Source organism: Onychostoma macrolepis, chromosome 12 (genome assembly GCF_012432095.1).
Source record: "Onychostoma macrolepis isolate SWU-2019 chromosome 12, ASM1243209v1, whole genome shotgun sequence".
NCBI lineage: Eukaryota > Metazoa > Chordata > Actinopteri > Cypriniformes > Cyprinidae > Onychostoma > Onychostoma macrolepis.
Window position 1 is genome coordinate 8,051,466 of NC_081166.1, and position 22,677 is coordinate 8,074,142.

Below are 22,677 nucleotides of genomic sequence, written 5' to 3' on the forward strand. Positions count from 1 at the left end.
ATATGTAAGCATAATGTGCATAAATAATGTAACGCTTTGCCAGAAGCAAAGATTTATTATACTTTATTATACCAAATAAGTAAAAAAAACAGGCATGAAATATTGATGAGCTGAAATAATTATGTGAGGAGGAAGAGATCATATAGTGATATGAGAACCATGAAACTAGCAATGTAGGAATCAATTAAACCATTTAGTAGTTATGTATAATAAAAAATCATTTTAGAATCCCACAACTGACCAATCAGAATCAAGTGTAAATACACTGATATAAATGCCACATCTCTTCGGATTGAATCTCTGTTTGACATTAAAAGATTATTAACTGGGAGAGATTTTAATCGTTCTTGCCAGTCAGCAATGAATTTACACAAAAGCATCTCTCTATATTGCAACTTCTTGGCCTGTTGCCATCCTGCAGTTTTGAATGAAATTGTAAAGTCTGAAAAGCATCATTCATGAATCACTTCTGAGTCTGTTTCTGATCTGTAGGAATGCTTTGATCAGCTATACTTGAAAAGTAGCACAGCACATGCACACATGCATTCTGTTCAGCTGCATGTCCTCTTGCCCTTTTGAGGTTACAGAGTCCCAGAGTTCCAGAGAAAAGCAATTTCTTCAGTGCAAACCACTTAGTCCTGTCTCATAAGGTTAAAGGAACCGAGGCAGAGAGAGCGTAGGGACACAATCGCTTCCCTGTAGATGTGTTTTTGTAGCGAACAGCGGAGGCCTTCAAACGGCATATGGCTATAGATCTCAGCGCGCACTGTGCATTTTTCAGCAGCAACTTTAAAGTGGGTCAAGGCACAGGAGAAATGAGACCCGTGTGAGTGTGTGTGAGAGAGGAGGATGGCTCTTTCATGCTTCTAAGCACCTGGTCTCCAGTAAAGGCCAAATATTTGTAATTACAATCCCACAGTGGAACTACAGTCCAGCGCTTAAACGTCAGCTGCTGAAAAGAGACTCTTCCTCTTCCTCTTCCCTCTGTCTCTCTGTGTCTATTATCTGACATATTTTCTGTCTATTTAACACTCTCTCGTTCTTGTATACAAGTCGGGAGTCTGACAAGCCTGAGGGTAATTGATTCATTCATTGCCCTTTAGCATTCTCAAAACCTCACACACTTACACAATCCATGAGTGCTGAGAAACAACTGTTTGTTAGTTTGAGGTGCGACTGTAATACAGTGCTTACATAAATGTGTTTTATGCTAATATGTTGAGTGCTGTATATGCAGAGTCAATAATGAACACTCATCAAGTGCTGGCGAATAAATTAGTGTTTGCTAACTTTATTGGAAACTGCAACAAGTCAGTGTTTTTAGACCGTTCGTCTGTATTGTATATTGTATATTTTATATTTGATTCTATTCAAGGATTCAGTTTAAATTGAAATTGGTATTACAGATATATATATTTGTGCACCTACACTCTCAGAAATAAAGGTACAAAAGCTGTCACTGGGGTGGTACCTTTTCAAAAGGTACACTTTTGTACCTATTAGGTTCAAATATGTTCACTTTAAGTACTAATATGTACTTTTAAGGTACCAAAATTGACTCTTTAGGTACAAACGTGTACCTTTTGAAAAGGTACCGCCCCAGTGACAGCTATTGTACATTTATTTCTGAGAGTGTACATGACTATTCACAAATTTAGGGTCAGTAAATTGTTTTATTTTTTTACTTTTGAAAGAAGTCTCTTATGCTCATCAAGCCTGCATTTGTTTGATCAAAAACACAGTAAAAAAAACTGTATATTTTTTACTAATTAAAATAACTGTTTTCTATTTTGATATATTTTAAAATGTAATTTATTCCTGTGATTCAAAACTGAATTTTCAGCATCATTACTCCAGTCTTCAGTGTCACATGAATAGAACTTTAAAAAGAAGAGCATCTAGTTGAAATAGAAATCTTTTGCAACATTATGAATGTCTTTACTGTCACTTTTGATTTTTTAATGCATCCTTGCTGAAAAAAATCTTTAAAAACATCCCCAAACAATTGAACAGTAGTATGCAAAATCTAGCCTCTTCAAATGAATGCACATGCATACAAGCATACATGTGTGCGTGCACATTTGTGCCGATGGCTGGAGCAAGGGCCTGTCATGCACATGTGAGAAAGAATGAGCGCGAGGAAGGAAGGATGAAGAAAAAAAGAGTGATGTCATAAGCACAGAATGTGAAAGCCTTTCCCTGTTACATTTTTTTTCAGCCTCACATTTTTGTGGAAGCGTCTCCACTATTCTTAATCACTGGTCGTCCACACTCTCATGGGAAGGACACAGGAACTGCCCCTCCCTGCATTCTCTCTCTTTCTCTCTCTCTCAAGTGCAGGATCTATTTGCTTTTTATTTGTATGTTTTCTTGAGAGTTATCATGATGTATTCTCAAGACCTGGGTTCTCCGGTTGCGTGGCAGCATGGGTCGGTTCCTAATGTTCAGTCCGGTGAGGGATCCGTCTGGGGTCATGTGGGCACCTCACAGGTGCTCTGTGAAGAGCCCAGCGGTGCAGGTTCACAGGGCGGAAGGGAAGAGTTAAAGATTCAGCGCAACCTGTTAGATGTAACACGTGTGCATTAAGGGCAGGTAAGATGAGAGATTAATTCAATCTTTGGCCTTACAGAACAGTGCTTTTTAATTGAATAGTAGTGTGTATGCTATCTGTTACTAAAATGAGTTTGCATATAATCTTTGTTTAATTAAAAGTGTAACTCGCCTTATTTTAAATAGTGGATATAGGAACCATGGAAATCTGAAAATCTTTTGCATACAGTACCATTATAGGAATTATGTATTGCTCCCTGGTGTCGGTGCACATAGAACACAAAATATAAGGCAGACTGGGGCAAGTTGTCACATTGGGAAACTATCATATAAGGCTTTGAGTCAAAAGTCAAATTACGCAAATGCTGGTTTTCTCTTTAAGTTGTTTCAAATATTTAATTAAAAATATATTTTCTTTGTTTTTATGATGTCTATTGTGTCATTGTGTGCAGTTTTAATTGGGGCAGTTCATCATGTATTTTATATTATAATATACTGTACAATTTTACACATATTTTATACAATTTTTATATATCAATTACTGTAGTCTAAAAGATATGGTTATGCAAATGCATTCTGTGTGTTCATAAATGTCATACTTTAAATGTTGCTTATTGATGGTTTAATAGCAGGTTCTCATTGTGACAACTTACCCCCACATTGTGAGACAAAATATTCACACGGTTTTTTTTTAAAGAGAGAAAGATTTTTGTGCATGTCTTTTTATGAGCTATTTCCAAAAAAAATATTTTGTCAAAGATTATTGCAAAATCCATTGTTTTTGGGTGGATGTGTTGGCTTGTCCTAAAAAAAATAATCCCTGAATGCTAAATACATGTTTTGATAATCTTGGAAAAGACAGTACCAGTGCTTGCTTAAACCAGATGTTTATTCATCAGAGAATATAACAGTGCAGACTAGATGTTTCTGCTTATTAGCCTGATGTGATAAAAAATGCAATGCGATTCAGCTGGCAGGACTATTTATACTGTGTCTTAAGCAATGTGGTTTCAGGCAACAAATTATTGCAGTCTTTTATTTAGGATCACAGCGTGCCCTGTTGGGAATCCTAGCGTTCGGTAGCGCTGCCGTGCGCTGGGCAGATCAGGAGCCGGGTCATGTGGCATCCGTGTGGGGCATGTGAAGATGTGGATGATGGGGCCTCTTGGGGAACTTGAGTGTTTGTGTGTATTTGTTTGCTAGCTTGCAATTTTAAGTGTGCGCGACCCTTCTAGGTCACTGTTTTCCATTTCTTCGACCCTGTATCTCCGCACCCGAGTTCACAGAAAATTTGCTTGCATCTGGAGGAGCATTTCCGATTTCCAGATGCTGCCAAGTCTTGTCTTTTCTTAGCGCTGTCTCAACTCCCTTTGTAGTTTCACCATATCCATGTGGAGATGAAAAGCATATTGGGGCAAGACGTACAAGTTGAAAGCTCTTGAGATTAAATGGATGGCTCATTATTTGATCAGATTATGGTGACTGGCTGTTTAATGGACTGTTTAATAAATTGTCATTTGTTCCAGTAAGCATTAAATGTTCTTTTTTTATTCATTTTATTAAAGTAATCAGGTTAAACGCTCCTCAGTTAAAACAGTCACTGATGTTTCTTTTCAGTTTAAAGATCTGCTTGTTTATTCTTGTACATCAAGTCCCAAAACACACACAAACAAACACACACACACACACACAAACAAAGGGTCCTTGAATTCTTCCTACAAAGATGGAATTGAGCTGAGCAATATTATACAACTATTGGGATCTCTTTTATAAACAAAACTTGAGGAAAAAAGTATTTTTCAAACTCCTTTTGGAGTTCTTATCATGAATGAAAATAATGTAATTCTTAATGTTTCTAAAAATTGGCTTTACTTTCTTTATGCAATATATATATATGTATACGTATATATATATATATATATATAGGGCTGGTTATCAAGTTCGATACTTTTTAGGCACCGACCGAATTGCCTCGATACCACTGAGTATCGAAAAACGTCTTGTCATTCCGTACCAAATTTCAAAACCTAAGGGATTAATCTCATCAACGTCAGTGAGGCAATAAGCCTGCAGCACTAGGTGTGTTTGACTAGAAGCGACACGGCGCAGATCGATCAGTGTTTGACATCCGCGAGAGAGACTCGAAAGCGTACGGAGCAGTCTCTATATCGCGCGGTTTTGTTTACTACACACAGACTGAAGTGCGTGCGACACTCGCAGTGATTTCAGCATCTGCCCTCTCACTAAATGAGGACATAAACACATGAACAACATCTCCAGAACTGCTCTGAGAGTCACTTCATGAGCATTTTACCATTTGATTTGAGTAAAACTAGCGTCATATCATATACACACAGAACTGTAAAGGTATTCACGGCAACCCGTCAAAATAAAAGTTCGGTTTAACTTGGAAGACACTGCGGCAGAAATACAGTTCTATTGTTCAGCTGTTTATTGTACATACTGTTACTACTAGGCTACTATTAAAATGATTAAAATTGTTTTTTGTTTTTTAAAAATGATCACACAACATTTCTTCCATGTTTTAATTTTAACAGTAAACCCCTTTGTTTGCCAAAATAAATAAATAAACTTTGATTTTCAATAATTTAAAGATAAATGAAATAAATGTTTTATGCCTTCATTTGAAAACCAGAACACAGAATTTCTGAGGAAGAATAAAACATTTCATAAGGCTATTTTAAGAATAAATTTGAATAAACTAAGTTTTTATGCATTAAAATAATTAGACATACTACACCAGAATTTAATAACAATAAAACATATGGTGAAAGAAAATCAAACACCCACTTATGAAAGTGGATAAAGACTTCAAAAAAAAATCTTTAACAACCTAGAATAAATTAATAGAAATGATGATTCTGTCTGAGCTATGCGTTTTAAAACGAACACACACTAGTGTAAATGTAGCCTAACAGATGTGTTAACTGAAAACTATTTGAACTTTATTAAAATTATTTCACTGATTTATTGTGTTGGATATACTTTGTTCCTTTGTGCAGTGGCTCAGGAGGTGAGGCTTTGAGTCTGTATAAATGTCAACAAGCTGAAAAAATAAAAAAAATGTTTTCTTGAGATAATGTAATCTTGTTAAAACTGATTTCATAAAATTGGTATCGGAAAAAGTAAATTTTTAAACGATACCCAGCCCTATATATATATATATATATATATATATATATATATATATATATATTTATATAGTTTTTTTTTTTTTTTTATTATTATTATTATTATTTTACACTGAGGTGAAATATACCCTAACCAGTTATCAGGGAACATTCCCATAACTTTCATCGATGTTTTTTAAAGGTAATGTAAATGTTAGGACAAAACAATAAGGATTATAGAACATTCTTATAACATTAATATGTAGTATAGATTCTTGTAATGTTGAGAGGAAACGTCCTGTTCTCAGAACATCCTTGTAATGTTATTTGTACTTGATGAAGAACAATGTTCTTGGAACATTCTTATGTTATTAATATTTGAGTGTTTTTAATATTAGCAGAAAACAGTGATAATAATATTCACAGAAAATCCATATAATGTTCTTATAATATTAATAGAAAATGTCCTTTTTATTATTTATTAATGTTATTTTATAATTAGAAATTATTTGTGTTCATTATTCTCAGAAAGTCCTTTAATTATTAGAAGGATCAGCTAACAGGCGAAGTTTTTAGAACATTTTAAAAATGGTAGAATGGAATGTTAATCTAACATTCATATAACCAAGAAGAAATGTTCTTAATACAGAGATAACATTTTCATAACATAATGTGAATATTAGCAAAATGTTCTTAAAACATATGTTTGTTAGCTGGGTTGACATTTCTTCATTCTGACATTCATTGTAACTGTAACCTCTGACCTCTGTGTTTTTCATTGCTACCATAGGAATTTGAGAATGCAGAGGGAGAGGAATATCCAGCGGACATGTCCATGCCGGCATCGCCTGCGTCTCACACCGGTCCTGACGTCTATATCCTGCCTCTCACCGAGGTCTCGCTGCCCGTCGCCAAGCAACCTGGCCGATCAGGTGGGTCATTGTCACACCACATCTGTAGAAATTGCTATATGAGCTGGACCAGATGTGATAGCACTTGAGAAAGGCTGATTTCCTCCCAGTCCTGAATCCGCTCTGACCCCGCTTATGCAACTCCCATACGAGTTTCACATTCTCTGGACTGAGTTTTTTTCTGAGGATATTGTTAATGTGTTCGGTCCCACTTCCAACCCACAAGATCTCCAGTGTAAAATCCAGAAAAGACCAACGCCCTGCTGCTGCCTCCACTCTTCCCTCCTGGGGCGGACACTCTCCCACAACCCTGCCTTGCGCTGGACCTTCAGAACCCAGGCCATCTGCTCCGTGCTGATGGCTATCAGTGTTGTGCAAAATTCACAATTAAACAATGCAAACTTCAGTTTATGAGTGTGAATTTTAATTGAATTGGCCACACCCTGCAGGAAGCTGAATTGGAATTTGAATGGGATTTTAAAATTTAATTGAATAAATATGATGAAATATACAAACTAAGCAGTTAATACAGTATCTTCACTACCACTAAGTTTGTGGTTGGTGAGATTTTAAAAGAAAATTCACTTTAAAAATGTTCACCAAGGCTGAATAAATTTGATATAAAAGAAAGTAAAAACAGTAATATTATGAAATATTATTACAATTTAAATCTGTTTAAATAGATTTTAAAATGCAGTTTATTCATGTGATGGCAAAGCTGAATTTTCAACCATTACTTCAGTTATAAATCAGTCTGTCTCTGTAAAACAGACCTTCAAACTAAAAGGTATTTTTTAAATTGGCTTTTCTAATTAAAAAGTTCAGTTATATGAATCTTAAGTCTTTGAGTTCCATTTTATGGAAGCCCATTTCCACCACTGAATTAAAAAAAAGGTCATTTTTATCTCACAATTCTGACTTCTTTTTTTTTTTAATCAATTCTGACTTTTTTCTCAAAATTGTGAGATATAAACTTGCAATTGCAAGTTATATAAAGTAAGAATTGAAAGATATAAACTCATAATTCTGAGAAATAAAGTCAGAATTGCGTGATATAAACTCACAATTGCGAGTTATATAAAGTAAGGACTGTGAGATATAAACTTGTAATTCTGAGATATAAAGTCAAAATTGCATGATATAAACTCACAATTGCGAGTTATAAAGTAGGAATTGCGAGATATAGATTATAATTCTGAGAACAAATCAGTCTTTTTTGCCCCCAAAATTGGACTTTATAACTTGCAATTGCGAGTTTATATCTTACAATTCAGAGGGAAAAACAGTCAAAATTACAAGTTTTTATCTCGCAATTCTGACTTTACTTCTCACAATTGTGAGTTTATATTCTTGCAATTCTGACTTTACAACTCACAACTGCAAGTTTATATCTCACAGTTCTGAGAGAAAAAAGTCAGAATTTGCAAGATGCTTTTTTTTTTTTTTTATTCAGTGGCGGAAATGGGCTTCAATACATAAAAAATTAAATTACGTCACATTAAAATTCAAATTGCAATCTTGTTTTCTACCTCAATTCAAATTAAGCAACTGAATTAGAATTTAAAAAGCATTCTCATTTCAAATAGCGCACATGGAAAAATAATGGGAGCTTTGGTTCTCCAAATTGCCTTCAACCATTCTTTCTTTGTCTCTCTGGACTGTAATTTATGGGTTGCCCCCGAGACCGCAAGGCTGGTGGGAACAAACACATTGAAAAGGAACAGACTTTTCTTCTCTTTTTTTCAAATTTCTGTGATTTGCGTGCGCTTCACTGATGCAAATTCCCTTGTTTTTCAGTACAAACATCCTTAAAGATTAAGACTTGTTTACTCAGAATATTTCACTAATTAAGTTTCTTTTTCTTACCCCACTAGCAAATTGTCTAGAAATCCAAACAATTTTTCACTCCCAACATTTTTTTCTTTCTCTCTCTTATTCCATCTCGATCCACACAACATCTGCCTGTTGCATAATGCCGCCTCAGCCAGCCTACATAAATGTGCCCTGGAATCTGAGGAATGTGGATGAGGATGTGTACAGTCCGATCCGTGAATACTCTGTCTCTCTCTTCCCCACAACAACTCGCTTTATTATAGCCTGGCAGGCCTTAATGTGGTGAGATTAGTAGAGGTCAGAGGTTAAGAGGTTGTGGTTTTCTAGATTCAGCTCAGACAACTCCACGCTCTGGCATTTCATTAACGCGATAAGTGAATAATAGATGCAGTATTTTGCAGCCCCCTTGACAGATAATAATGCTAATTCTTCTTTATGGTATAGTCTGCAATAAGAATTTGAAAAACGGCCCTGGTTTTTAGGAGTGGCTGGAATGATGTCACTCCTCAAGGATGAGGTTGAGGTAAGATATACAAACCTCCTGCCAGGAAGTGCAGGTCTCAGTCACCGTGACACAGATAGCATCTGTCTGTAATCAGACGTGTCTTTCTTCTCCTGGGATGTCAGTTAGACAAATGAAGAAGCTAATTGTAGTGTTTATCATCCGATTTGAGATGTTTCAGCCAAAGAGTTTATGTATTGCACTCTGGTGTGCAGTATCCACCCCAACACAGCTGTGCTCATAAACACACCCTCATACACACACACTGCATCTGCTACATCTGAGCAAGCGAATACTCTGAACATCACATCATTTCATATGTAACTTGCACACCCTCTTTATCACACTCACTTCATTAAGCTACATCACTAAAATATTATTCAAACTCATTTGCATTGCCGGGAAAAACAGTCTAGGGACAAATAAAGCAAGACGTGCACAGCAGCAGTAAACACATTTCACCGTGTTCGATAATGTATGATAATTCTATTTGGTTAGAGTGGAATGATTTCTCTCCATTATTTTCCCAGCGAATGCATTCCCAGCAGCCATCTGGCCAGCGTGTCACTGTCACTGACCAACACCGCGGTAATGAGCAAGCCAAGTAGTCAATCATGTATACAAATACGCAATGAGCAAATTCTGATACGTGGTGGGATTTTTGTTGGCACGTTGTTGTCATGCTGTTGGCAGACCTCAGTGTTTTTGTGTTTAGGGCTGTTTTGTTCATATTTGGCTGAAGTTTTAGTGACAGGTGCATTTAATGTGGAAGTAAGTCTCCTAAATTATCGTTTTGTGTGTGTGCGGTGTACTGAATAATAAATATAATCAAATAAGTCTTAAACTTGGTTGACGTAACAGCAATGTTTTGGTGTGTCGTGGCGGTATAAGAAAAATAAATGCCAACAGTTCGCTTTTTTTTGGCTAAACTACCACTAAACTGGAAAATTCAGGTAGCTGTGTTTTAGGAATTTGATAGTTGGCATGGATATTCCAGCAGAATCAGGGCTGGACTGGTAATCTGGCATTTTCCCGGTGGGCCGACGCACTGAAGGGGCCGACAGAATTTTTTTTTTTTTGTTGTTGCCAAGGACCATCACGAGCAGCCAGTGGCCCATTGGTTTGTCTCCTCTATTGACAGCGTAAACCACCCAATCTCCGCTATAGACGGAGCCCTGAAGTGTTTTGCTCCGCCTATATAAAGAACACTTCACCCCAACTTCTTCCTCGTCGGCTTTTCCCACGTTTTCACAGTAGCTTTATCAAGAACAGGCTTGCTCTGCGGTGAGTGATGCGGCGTAAAGAGCCAGGAGGAGGAGGAGAGAAGAGCAGTTTAATCGGTAAAGTGCTTGATCGGGACTCGCAACGGAGTCAGGCATCTATCCTGTGTGCGCGCGCCATTAGTGCAGAATACACAAACACTTTTTAATAAAACATAAATTCGTCCACCGCAATTTTCTGGCCAAGTCATGTCAAGTGTGTTCATAGAGGTTTCCATGGGTCAATGCGAATAAATCTAGATTTAAATTCGAAAAGACACGATATTGTCAGACCTGAAGTTTTTTTATTATCCAAAACAACTCGATGCAATGATACATATCTACACTACCAGTCAAAAGTTATTGAACAGTAAGATTTTGAATGTTTTTTTTTAAAGAATTCTCTTCTGCTCACCAAGCCTGCATTTATTTTATCCAAAATACAGCAAAAGCAGTAATATTGTGAAATATTTTTACTATTTAAAATAACTGCTTTCTATTTGAATATATTTTAAAACGTAATTTATTCCTGTGATCAAAGCTGAATTTTCAGCATCATTACTCCAGTCTTCAGTGTCACATGATCCTTCAGAAATCATTCTAATATGCTGATTTGCTGCTCAAGAAATATTTATTATTATTAATGGATTCTTTGATGAATAGAAAGATCCAAAGATCAGCATTTATCTGAAATAAAGCTTTTGTAACATTAATACACCATTCAAAAGATTGGAGTCAGTATAATTTTTGTTTTGTTTTTTGGGAAAGAAATTATGGAAATTAATACTTTTATTTAGCAAGGATGCTTTAAATTGATCAAAAATGATGATAAAGACAAAGGATTTCTATTTCAGATAAATGCTGTTCTTCTGAACGTTCTATTCATCAAAGAAACCTGAAAAAACATTATACTCAGCTGTTTTCAACATAATAATAAATGTATTTTGAGCAGCAAATCAGAATATTAGAATGATTTCTGAAGAATCATGTGACACTGAAGACTGGAGTAATGATGCTGAAAATTCAGCTTTGATCACAGGAATAAATTACATTTGAAAATATATTCAAATAGAAAACAGTTATTTTAAATAGTAAAAATATTTCACAATATTACTGTTTTTGCTGTATTCAGACTTGGTTAGCAGAAGAGACTTCTTTTAAAAAAAAATAATGAAAAATCTTACTCTTCAAAAACTTTTGAATGGTAGTGTATATCATATTATATATATATATATATATATATATATAGTGGTGGGCCACCAGGACCAAAAAATGCCAGGGCCGATTTTTTGTCCCAGTCCAGCCCTGAGCAGAATAGAAATTGGAAGATGGATTATCATCTGGAAATTGTTAATCAGTTTGGATTTGTAATGACATTTTGTTGTAAGCAATCAATTTCGCTATATGTTTTGAAAGTGAATTTGTAAAGAACTGGACTGACATGAGAATAGCAATATTTTGGTGTCTTTCAGCTGTAAACAAGAAATATATGCCAATAGTTCACGTTTTTCAACCAAGCTAATGCTAACCTGCTGAAGCATTCGGTTTGAGCTGTTAGCTGTGTTTTGGAACATTGTAGCAGATTTCTAGCTGACCTAAACTGGTAATTAACTGGCCTAAGTCAGTTAGACCATGTTTAAAAAACAGCCTGAATACCATAAACTAGTATGACAAGCTAACAGCAAGGTGGTCTAGCAGCTTGGACCAGCTAATGGCGTCTAGAAACCAGCTGTCATGTTCCAAAACACAGCTCAAACTGGATGTTCTAGCAGAATACTAGAGAATTGTCAAGTTTAATACAGTGTTATTTTACAATCCTATTTATATCCTGTTATACTATTTATTAATATTCTGAATAAGCTTTTTCAACATTTTAAATTGTAATTTTAAGTTTTAGTCATTTAAAATATATATATATATATATATATATATATATGTATATATATATATATATATTACAAATATTACTTAAAACATTTTTTAAATATTACTTCTTCTTTTTTTCTGTCTAGATTAATTTATTTCTCAGTTTTATTTTTAGTAATTTTAGTACTTAAATATATATTCACCCAAAAATTGTCATTAATTACTCACCCTCATGTTGTTCCAAACCCATAAGACCTTTGTTCAACTTTGGAACACAAATTAAGATATTTTTGATGAAATACGAAAGCATAGACAGTAAACGTTCAAGGCCCAGAAAGGCAGCTAGGACATTGTTAAAATAGTCAACCTTCAACCTTAATTTTATGAAGCTGCAAGAATACTTTTTCTGTGCAAAGAAAACAAAAACAGCTACTTTATTCAACAATTTTTTGCAAAGAATTTTCTTTTTTTGGGTGAACTTCTTTATTTCAGTTATAGTTCAAGTTTTTCATTAATTTTTACTTTTGTTTCAAATACCAAAAACTATTTTTAATAGTTTTACTTTGAGTTAACAATAACAACACTGGTATAATATTAGAAATTGTTCTTTGTATTTGGTATTGCGCTGCTAATGTTTGATACTGTATAAACATTGATTTAATTCCTAATTGAATTTCACACAGTTGAAATCTTCAGTCTCTTCATATATTCTGTACTGTTGTTTGGAATCCCACTGTAATATAGTATTTATTCTGATTTGTTCTTTCCGCACCCACATCAAACATTTCTGATTTGCTTACCGGCCATTTTCTTTCCCAGTCTCGAGCTAGAAACCTCAGGAATAATAGCATTAGTGTTTCCATCCTCTCAGTGGTACCAAGCAGCACCGCCGGCATGACAAAGAGCCCGATTCTTCCCAGCGAGGGCTCTCTGAGAGGGGGCAGGCAGAATGAGCAGCCTCTACAACACCACATGGGCGTAAAATATGGCTGCTGCATAAAAAGGGGACAGAGAGTGAGACAGTATGTCATACACACTGACAATAAACCGTCTGTTTGTGGGCACGACGAGATGCGAGAAAGAGAGAAAGGGACTGTTATGGCTTTTTGAGATGATAGAGATATGCAAGGATCTGTCAAACGAGAGGTTGAATGGTACAGAAAATCACTCGTCAAATCCGTCCCTACTGCGGCAGGCTTCTGCTTTCAGAAAATATGCATTTCAAGCAGTCCGATAGTTTTCGGGAAGATTTTGAACTCTTCAGACAGTCTCTTGAAATTGATTTTGTGCCGTTTAACATCACTCTTGCACGGAAGATCACTCACTGCTTTTTGGAGAGGATATTTGGAGGATGATTGTCTTGTTGGAGGAAAATCTTGACAAACTTCACTTAATGCACTTGCAATGCTCAATTGTGCACTAAGGGTGTGTTGGAACAGTTGTCAACATTATTCATATTGTTTTTTTGTTTGTTTTTATTTAATCAATTTTTAATCAAAATTTAATTCATTTTTATCAGTATTTTTCTTAATTTATCAGTGTCTTTCTTGCATTAGATAGGGGTCCAACATTTTGAGAGTACAAGTGAAAATGCTGCAAAAATGTGCATTTTGCTCATTTTTAATTTAAAATGATATCGTCTGCATATAAAATGAATTGGAATGGTGATGACAGTAGCTCTTAAATTTGAGAATGATCCCAAAAGCATCTTGTGCTTCAAAAGAAGCAAAGAACATCTGTACAACAGAACTATTTATTCATAGTCTCTGTCTTTTTATTTCCTGATAATCATCTTTTAGTCCAGCTCCTGAGATCCACGGATCTTGGCCGCCACAGTTTGCTTTATATAAAGGAGATTGGACATGGCTGGTTTGGCAAGGTAAGTGTAGTTGTTTTATTGTTTATTTGTTTTGTTTGTTTGTGTACCTCACAAACATGAACGCCCTGAGCGTGTTCTGCTACGGATCAAAGATTTACCTCTGTAGTTTAGTCCCAAGGATGTGAAAATATCTTCCACGCTGTTTTACCTCAGTAATACTCAAGCTTTGATGTTGGACTCGCGTCTTGACTGTTCCCTGTGAGAATTTGATGATATTTCTGTGTAGCAGTGAATTCCAGAAGCTCTTTAGTATTTCATGGGAATAACTGCGCCTCATTCATTCTCATTCTTTCTCTCTTTCTCTCTACTTCTTTGTCTTTTTGTAACACACATACATCAACACACACACACTACCCCAATTACCCCAACTTTCCATTGAATGGGTATGTCCATCTGTATGTCTGTCTCTCTGTGGCTGCATGTTTATCGATGTCTCATCTGGTTTTGTGTTGTTTCGTCTTTCTGCACTTCCTTTTGAGCATCTTTTCGCATGATTCCTGGACTTGATTTAAACCTTTTTGGCTTGGTTTTGTGGAATATCTGTCTTCCATTTCCTTCCTTCCATCCTGTGTACCCATTTCCTTTATGTGCACATCTGTTTCGTGTCTATCTGTGTCACCCTGTCGATAACTGTGTGTGTTGTCCATTTTCCCTCTGTTCATACCTGTGTGTGTGTGTTTCTGTTGTCTTTCCCTTGTGTGTTTGTGTATATGTGTGTCGGTGGGATGTGTCGGTTCACAGGTATTGTTGGGGGAGGTTCACTCCGGTCTCAGCAGTACCCAGGTGGTGGTGAAGGAACTAAAGGCCAGTGCCAGCGTGCAGGACCAGATGCACTTTCTGGAAGAGGCTCGGCCATACCGGTAAACAAACAATGCAATATTTCATTTATACATTTTATTTAATCTCTTTTGCAAGAATAAATAAGGTTTGAAAAATCACAGTTTCAAACTCCTCCTAGGAGGGGCCATATGAAAAAACATATTGTTGCTTAGGCTAAACAATGTCTGCTAAAATTAGTCATTTGTAATAAACACATGAATTAATGTACTGTATGTAATGCATAGTTCACTCAAAAATAAATGTTTTCTCATCATTTACTCACCCTCAGGTTGTTGCAAAAAATGATGTTTCTTCTGTAAAACACAAAAGAAGGTATTTTGAAGAAGGTTGAAAAACATACATTGAAAATGAAAGTGAAAGGGGTTCAAAACAACACTGACCCCATTGACATTTGTTTTATGGATTCTACAGCAGAAAGAAATTCATAAAGGTTTGGAACAATATTAGGGTGAATAAATGATGACAGAATATTAATTTTTGGGTGAACTATGTCTGTAATATGAATGTATAGTATGATTGTGGGATATTTTAGTGATGATTGGGCTGAAACTGTTTCTGCAGGTCTCTCCAGCATCCGGCTCTAGTGCAATGCCTCGCTCAGTGCACAGAGATCACACCCTACTTAGTGGTCATGGAGTTCTGCCCACTGGTTAGCCCACTATTTTATTTTATTTTATTTTTAAATATTATATCTTTATATGTGTTATTATTTACGTGCTATTACTTTTAAAGTCGCAAAGTTTTTAGGTTAAAAAAAATTCCCATAGATTTTCATTGAAAGAGGCCATATCTAGACACCAGAATATGATGGAGAATTTGGCCAGAAAGCATATATTTTAGCAAATTTCAGCTATATAAAAACAGTCAATTTTGCTGCTTGATGTTGCAAACTGGCATTTGTTATCATATTATTTTAAATCACCCTAATAAGAAAAAGTGGTTTGTTTCAAAGATATTTTTTACCGTTAATTGCACTTTTTTATTCTTCTGGTTATTTACCTATAGCAGCTCATGAACCAGAAGTCTCACACATTCATAATAAAAAAGTTTACTTAAGCATTGAAAAATAAGGTGAAAATGCAAGAGTCACAACATGATAGTGTGTTTCTTTATTTCATATCATTCTTCTCCTGTTATTGCCTACTTAGGTCAAATGTGCAACAGCATGTTTTTTGAAACAGAACTGCCCTTAGCAACAACATCAAACAGCTGCCCTCATGATTTCTTGATATATATCGCCCCCCAATGGTTAGCTGAGGAAAATCAGGCTGACGGCACACTCTTCTGATGTTTATGCATACTGATTTGCATTTATGTCTTACCTTCCTGTTTTAGCATGTGATTTATATGTTCCATGTCAACAGGGTGATGTTAAAGGTTACCTACGCAGCTGCCGGGCAACAGATTCCATGACCCCTGACCCCTTACTACTTCAGAGGATGGCGTGTGAGATCACTTCAGGCCTGCTTCACCTTCACAAAAACAACTTCACCCATAGGTCAGCCAACAATTTATTTACTTCAACACTTCTATTTTATTGCACAAATCTATGTTTAGAGAATTTGAATTCTTTAGAACCGAAATATATATATATTATATATATTTTTTTTTTAATTCTCAAAACATTCTCAGTATGAGTATGAAGGATGAGTGTGAATATCTGCATTACCTGCTTCCTGTCTCATGGTTTCTCCCTGCAACAATCTCCTGATGCTGCTTGAGTGTTTTTACTCCACTCCAGCATCAGTGATTTTGTTGCCGGGGGTCACCACACATCTACAAGCAACTTCAACATGTCCTTGCCAAGATGCTTTGAATAGGTTCCTGAAGAATTATTTTTGGAAAGTAACACCACAATGCAGTAAAATGATGGCTATTTCTGGCATTGCATCTGTCATGTTAATTTTATGCAGGCTTGCAGTTTTGTAAATGACTTCCAGTTATGTTTGAGCTAGCAATATGAAATAATTTAGGCCATGTCCTATTTTCAGAAGGTGCTTATCATTTATTTATTTATTTTTGGTGCTCTGGTTTTCTGCAGTGATCTGGCTTTAAGAAACTGCCTGCTAACATCAGACATAAAAGTTAAGATTGGAGACTATGGACTAGCACACAACAAGTACAAGGTGTGTACACTTAAATCTATACATTTTTTATCTACTAAAATGTATCTACAAAATATCTCATTTTGAATAGTAATGCAAACCTGAATTTTGTATTACATTCATTTACTAGTTGATTTTGTGCTTTTTATTCAAAATGTGTTTAGTGTATTTCATTAACTTGTATTTCATGTCTTTTCATCCCCAGGATGACTACTTTGTGACATCAGACCAGACCTGGATTCCCTTACGCTGGATTGCCCCTGAACTGGTTGATGAGGTTCATGGTAACTTACTGGTGGTGGACCAAACCAAGGAAAGCAACATCTGGTCAGTATCTTCAAAAGAGGCTACAGCACAGAGCAAATTCTTGCATCTGTAGAACATAAATCTAATGTTGAATTTAGGCCTTTATTTTGCACTTTTAGGAAGAACAAACCGCCTCTTAAATAAATAAATCTTTATTATAGTTATCAAGTCATTATTGATTGATGCATAAATTGCTGTTAGTTACCAAAATACTTTGTTTCTCTCTGTACATAAGGTCACTCGGTGTAACAATCTGGGAGCTGTTTGAGCTGGGGAATCAGCCGTACCGCCATTATTCAGACCGACAGGTTCTCAGTTATGCTGTTAAGGACCAGCAATTGAAGCTGCCCAAGCCACTTCTTAAGTACCCTCTTTCTGACCGCTGGTGGGTGTCTAATAAACTTTATATTGCTCTTCTTACTCTTTTTATTAACCATTATCTAGAGTTAGAGCCTTGATTTTTCATTCTGCTAGAGCAGTGATGGGTAAACTTGGCCCTTCCAGGCCACTTTCCTGCAGAGATTTGATCTAACCCTGATAAAACTCACCTGCCTGTATCCTTCTAGTAGTCTTGAAGACAATGATTAGCTGGTTCAGGTACTTTTGATTTGGGTTGGAGCTAAACTCTGAAGGAAAGTGGCCTGGAAGGGCTGAGTTTGCCTGGCTAGAGCCTTTCAATTTTATCCCTACTCTTTTCGAGTCTTTGCCTTTAAAGCTATTTTATTTTTGTTGTTTAGATAGTTTGGCCATAACACAATGTAGCAGTATTTTTGTGTAAATTTCCAGTTAAAATTTCTAAAAATCCTTGAAACAAAATAAATTTACTCCAGGTCCAAAACTGCATTAGATATTAAGATATTATATTGTTTATAGATTACTCTCAATCTGTAAAATGCAATCTATAAAAAAAATCTTAATATTATATGCTTCACTGCCTACTTCTCAAGTAAATGAATCTTGGTTTAAGGATGTTTAGATTTATTTCTACTGAAAAATAGATTTTAAAAAAAGCTCATTAAGTCACTATGGAAGTGAAACTTTTAGTAACAGTTGCCCTAAAAGTGTATGTTTGTGTTTCTGTATCACCAGGTATGAAGTAATGCAGTTCTGTTGGCTTCAGCCTGATCAGAGGCCCAATGCAGAAGAAGTTCATCTGCTGCTTAGTTACCTATGCGCCAAAGGAGCCAGTGAGGCAGAGGAAGACTTTGAGAGGCGCTGGAACTCCATGAGACCAAACACAAGCCATGCTAATGTCCTTGGAGCAGGTGCAGGTGCACTAGCAATCGACATGCCCATGTCATCCACCACTTCCTCATTCCCCCTACTGGAACAGTTCCCCTCTGGAGATGGCTACCATTCAGAATCTGGAGATGACATCTTAACGGTTACTGAAACCAGCCATGGCCTCAACTTTGAGTACAAGTGGGAGCAGGCACGGGCTGAACAACACTACCATTCTTCATCCACCTCAGGCACTTTGGGTCAAGGCAATCCCCATTGTCAGGAGGTCTACTACCCTCCAGGTGGAATAGTGGGGGGCTGTGCTGTTGAAGGACTCGCCCTAGGGGTTTCTCCTTCATATTATGAGTCCAAACAAATACACACCCCAGGTGTGGTACCAGTCCTGAGTGCTCACAGTCCATCAGTGAGTAATGAGTACTACATTCGCATTGAGGAGCCAGTACAAAGCAATATTGATATGAACTTCACCCTGTGTGCTTACAGCCCAGAGTTTGGGGGCAGCAATGGAAGCTTTCTAACAGGTAGTGGAGACTCTAGAGAGTGTATGAACTGTCCCCCTGAAGCTAAACCAGACATTTATTGGTCAGCGGATATCCACAAAAGCAGTGCCTATGATTCCGACACCAGTCCTTCTATGTCTCTAACTATGGAGCCGCTTTTGGGCCATGGTAGCCCTCTTAGAGCATGGGAGTCTGGTCACTATGTCTCATACAAAGACAGGGATGGAGGTTACTACTATGAACCATCACCTCCTAAGATCATGGACTGCTACCTGATACGAGACCCAACAGAGCCTCCACAAGAGAGCTGGGGGTCTCGAAGCTTAAGACAGGCACTTGGGGAACTAGAGGAGCCTTTAGGTGTCTCACCATCACTTGGAAGTCCTCCACAAGGCTATGCTGATCCTTACTTGGAGAACATCCAAGGCTCCATTATAGGAAAGAACGTTACGGGAGGATATTATGATATGATGGGCTCTTTGAGGAAGACTATGCCAGGTAGCCACTCAGTTTGTATTGACATGGCGTCAGGTGGTGCCATGTTTGTAGGACGAGATGACAGCGAATCTGAGGAAGAGGAAGACATCTTTGTGGAAAGGCGAGCAAGAAGCTGGTCCACCAGCAATCCAGCAAATACAAACACAAGGACCTTGCGTCAAAGGCAGGGGTCTTGTATCCAAGATTCGTATGCAGATTTCCACTACACTATGCCGATGACTGATGTTGAAGATGCATGGCCAGAAGAGCAGACCCTGCCGTACCATATGGCCAAACCTGTTGACTACTTAGAGGCAACAGTCAAAAGCAACACTTGCCTGGTGCATGGAAGACATGTACCTTCAAACCCTTCACCCGAGTGCAGCTCGTATGTCCATATGTGCCATGAACCCAGAGAGGCTGAAGTATATCCCGTGCCGTGTTGTCAAGCTTTGAGCAGTTCACATTTTGTAGATCCTCTAACAGGAACACTTGTGAGGAACTGCTTCATGATCGACTGTATTCCAGGGAAACCCATGACATTGCCCAAAAAAGACCAACATCTAGGCCAAGCACCTTTATCTGCTGGACATATAGTTTCCAAAATAGAGTCATCAAGGGAAGGTGTCAAACAATTTGATGTCTCACAGCAGTATGTGGATATTGCGGTAGGAGAAACAAACTTGAAGCAAGAAAAGTCTTTGCATGAAGATGCATCTCTAATGGATCCCAAAACTGAAATTATTGCCATCACTCCACCATTGGAGAAATCCCAAGCAGAGTTACCTAAGAACTCAGAGCCAGAGTCAGACTTAAGTAAGACAGCGGACAGTGGTGTGGACCATGGATGCTCTAGTATCAGTCTGGTGGAGATTGATGACTGCAGCGATGATGACATCACTGACGTAACCTCAGGGATTTTTGGTGACTTCACCGTTGAAGTGGAAACTGTTGACTACATCAATCCAACATTCAAGTCATTACAAAAGCAGGTTGGTACCCCAGACTCCATTGACATACCATCTACAGCATGTTCCAGCGAGACACTCAGTCCTGCCTCCATCCATCCGTCAAGCTCTCCCAAGACAGTGGACAGTGGCTATGACACCGAAAACAATGAATCTCCAGAGTTTGTCCTAAAGGAACCCCATGAGCTACAAGATTCTAAGGTTTTCATTCAACCCTTGGGAAAAGTCACATCTGGGTCTAACTTTGAACAAGAGATTATAAGGGCAGAGGATGAGAAGTTAGAGGACAATGTTGATTCTCTAATGGCATTGACCACATCTGAGAGCAGTGATGGAGAGCTGAAAGCGCTGAGTGAGAAAACTCCATACAGAGATTCGGCCTACTTCTCTGACTATGATGCCGGGAAAGATAAAGAAAGCGAAGAGGACATCAATGAACTCGAAGATCAGAAAGATGGACCAGAGGAAATTACAGATAAAGAGGAGCTACTTCCTCCAAAAAAGGAAGCAGATGAAGATGAATATCTTTTACCATCTACAAAGGAAAGTGAAAAATCTTCTGAACACTCTCATGATGCAACTTCAAATGTTCCATCAAAGATCAATGAAGTTATGTCTGGTTGTGACACACTCAGTAGCGTGTCTCTCTCATCTCCTGATAATGAAGTGTCTACCATAAAAGATCATTTTGGTGATGATGAAAATCTTGGTGTAGATTCAGATCTTTCTGCAGAACTTGTACCATCGGAATTTGAAGGATCTAATTCAGATGCTTTGCTTGGTCCCGATGTAAAGCAAGAGGAATCTTTCAAACAAGTAGGCAGTGAAGATAGTCCGTCTCTCGACCAAGTCACTTCTGAGGGTGATGTTGCAGACACCAATATTCCAGAGGTCCTTATTGATGAGAATGAAGAGGGCGTAGTCAAAGATGTGAGCTGTATCATTTTGTCCGAAGAGAAACTAGCATCTCAGAAGGAAACAGCAGAAAGGAACATTTCCCCTACACATGAGGGACTGGAATCCAGGAGTAAGGACTGTGAAGGAGGAGGACGCAAAAGAAGCTCCACACGTTCTGGTTCTCCTCCCCCTCCACTAGAAGGACGGGTATCTCCCACAGATGGAGATGAGGCAGATGAGGAAGATGGCGACTCTGAGGATAGCGATGAGTCCGATGAGGAGCTGCGCACATACAGTATCCAGGAGCAGAGCGAAGAAAGCGAGGACGAGATCTTGACCGTACCTATCATTGTGAGCGACTGCAGTGATGCGCACAAACTCAGAAGTCTGCTTAAGATACCAACGCTGCTCAGTGATTCACTGTCTGACGAAATGGAGAACAAAAAGAAAGTGGTGTCTTTCTTCGATGATGTCACCGTCTTTCTGTTTGACCAGGTAGTTTTTGTCCAGTAATTTCAAGAGGTTTTCTGTGATATATTGAATCACATTTTAGTTCTTTGAAGTTTAATAATAAAATGATGTCAACCCCACCAGGAAAGCCCAACCAGAGAGCTGGCAGATGAAAGTTTTCCCTTGGGTGAAGAGTCAAGCAAACCGAGTGCAAAGGGTAAAGCACCAAACCAGCAGGAAAAGATCAATGTCTCCGATGACTCTTCTGATGGAAACATCTCAGAAGAGAGTAAGATACTTTTTCCCTCTTTTTTTGCCCAAGCAGTTTTGTTTGCATCTTTTTTCAAGAATTTTTAACACTAATTATATACCGTCCCACTTTGTCTTTGATCTAAGGTGCAGGGTTTGAATGGGAGGATGATTTCCCATTGTTGCCCCTTCCCACATCTTCTAAGGGGTCTCCACCGGACATCACTCCAAAGCCGAGCCTACTGAGTGGCAGTAATAAACCTGTGGCACAGGTCTCCCGTTTTACCGTTTCTCCATCCAGTGTGTCACGTTTCTCAATCACACATGTCTCGGATTCAGATATGGATTCTGCAGGAGGTGAGATAGCACGTTTAAAGCAGTTCTTATAATAAACTTTTTCCCCATCAGCATTTTTTTTTTAAAGTTGCAAGCCAGTACCACCATTTTTTTCATGGTCCCTAGAATATTTTGTTGTATGAATGCAATATATATAAAAAAGAGTTTCGTGCTTTTGTCAAAGACTACGCATGTTAGCTTACGTGTGCGAACAATGCTTCTGTTACTTGTTTCTGCTTCTTCGCTTGCTTTTGCATCTAGAGATTCTGTACTATTTCAGAAGATGTACAATAGCGCCCCCTAATGTATAACAGTGAAAACATCGATTGCCAGAACATTTTGTCAATGGTTCAATTTCATGACTCCAAAACAAGCC

General features: G+C 37.5%; 1 protein-coding gene across 5 annotated transcripts in view; it reads left to right on the plus strand.

Moving 5' to 3' along the window:
* Positions 1-22,677, plus strand: part of aatkb (apoptosis-associated tyrosine kinase b) — a 70,301-nt gene that overhangs the window by 45,410 nt on the left and 2,214 nt on the right. For 2 of the 5 annotated variants that reach the window (XM_058793802.1, XM_058793801.1), the window contains exons 3-13: positions 6,472-6,613; positions 13,852-13,931; positions 14,673-14,791; positions 15,333-15,420; positions 16,136-16,269; positions 16,813-16,897; positions 17,082-17,203; positions 17,418-17,567; positions 18,272-21,761; positions 21,861-22,005; positions 22,113-22,322. In XM_058793802.1, the coding sequence (XP_058649785.1) occupies positions 6,472-6,613; positions 13,852-13,931; positions 14,673-14,791; positions 15,333-15,420; positions 16,136-16,269; positions 16,813-16,897; positions 17,082-17,203; positions 17,418-17,567; positions 18,272-21,761; positions 21,861-22,005; positions 22,113-22,322 (4,765 nt within the window). Of the gene's footprint in view, positions 1-2,023; positions 2,593-6,471; positions 6,614-12,313; positions 13,478-13,851; positions 14,315-14,672; positions 14,792-15,332; positions 15,421-16,135; positions 16,270-16,812; positions 16,898-17,081; positions 17,204-17,417; positions 17,568-18,271; positions 21,762-21,860; positions 22,006-22,112; positions 22,323-22,677 lie in introns of those variants that run through there. The other 3 variants (XM_058793804.1, XM_058793806.1, XM_058793805.1) reach the window with 3 other exon arrangements.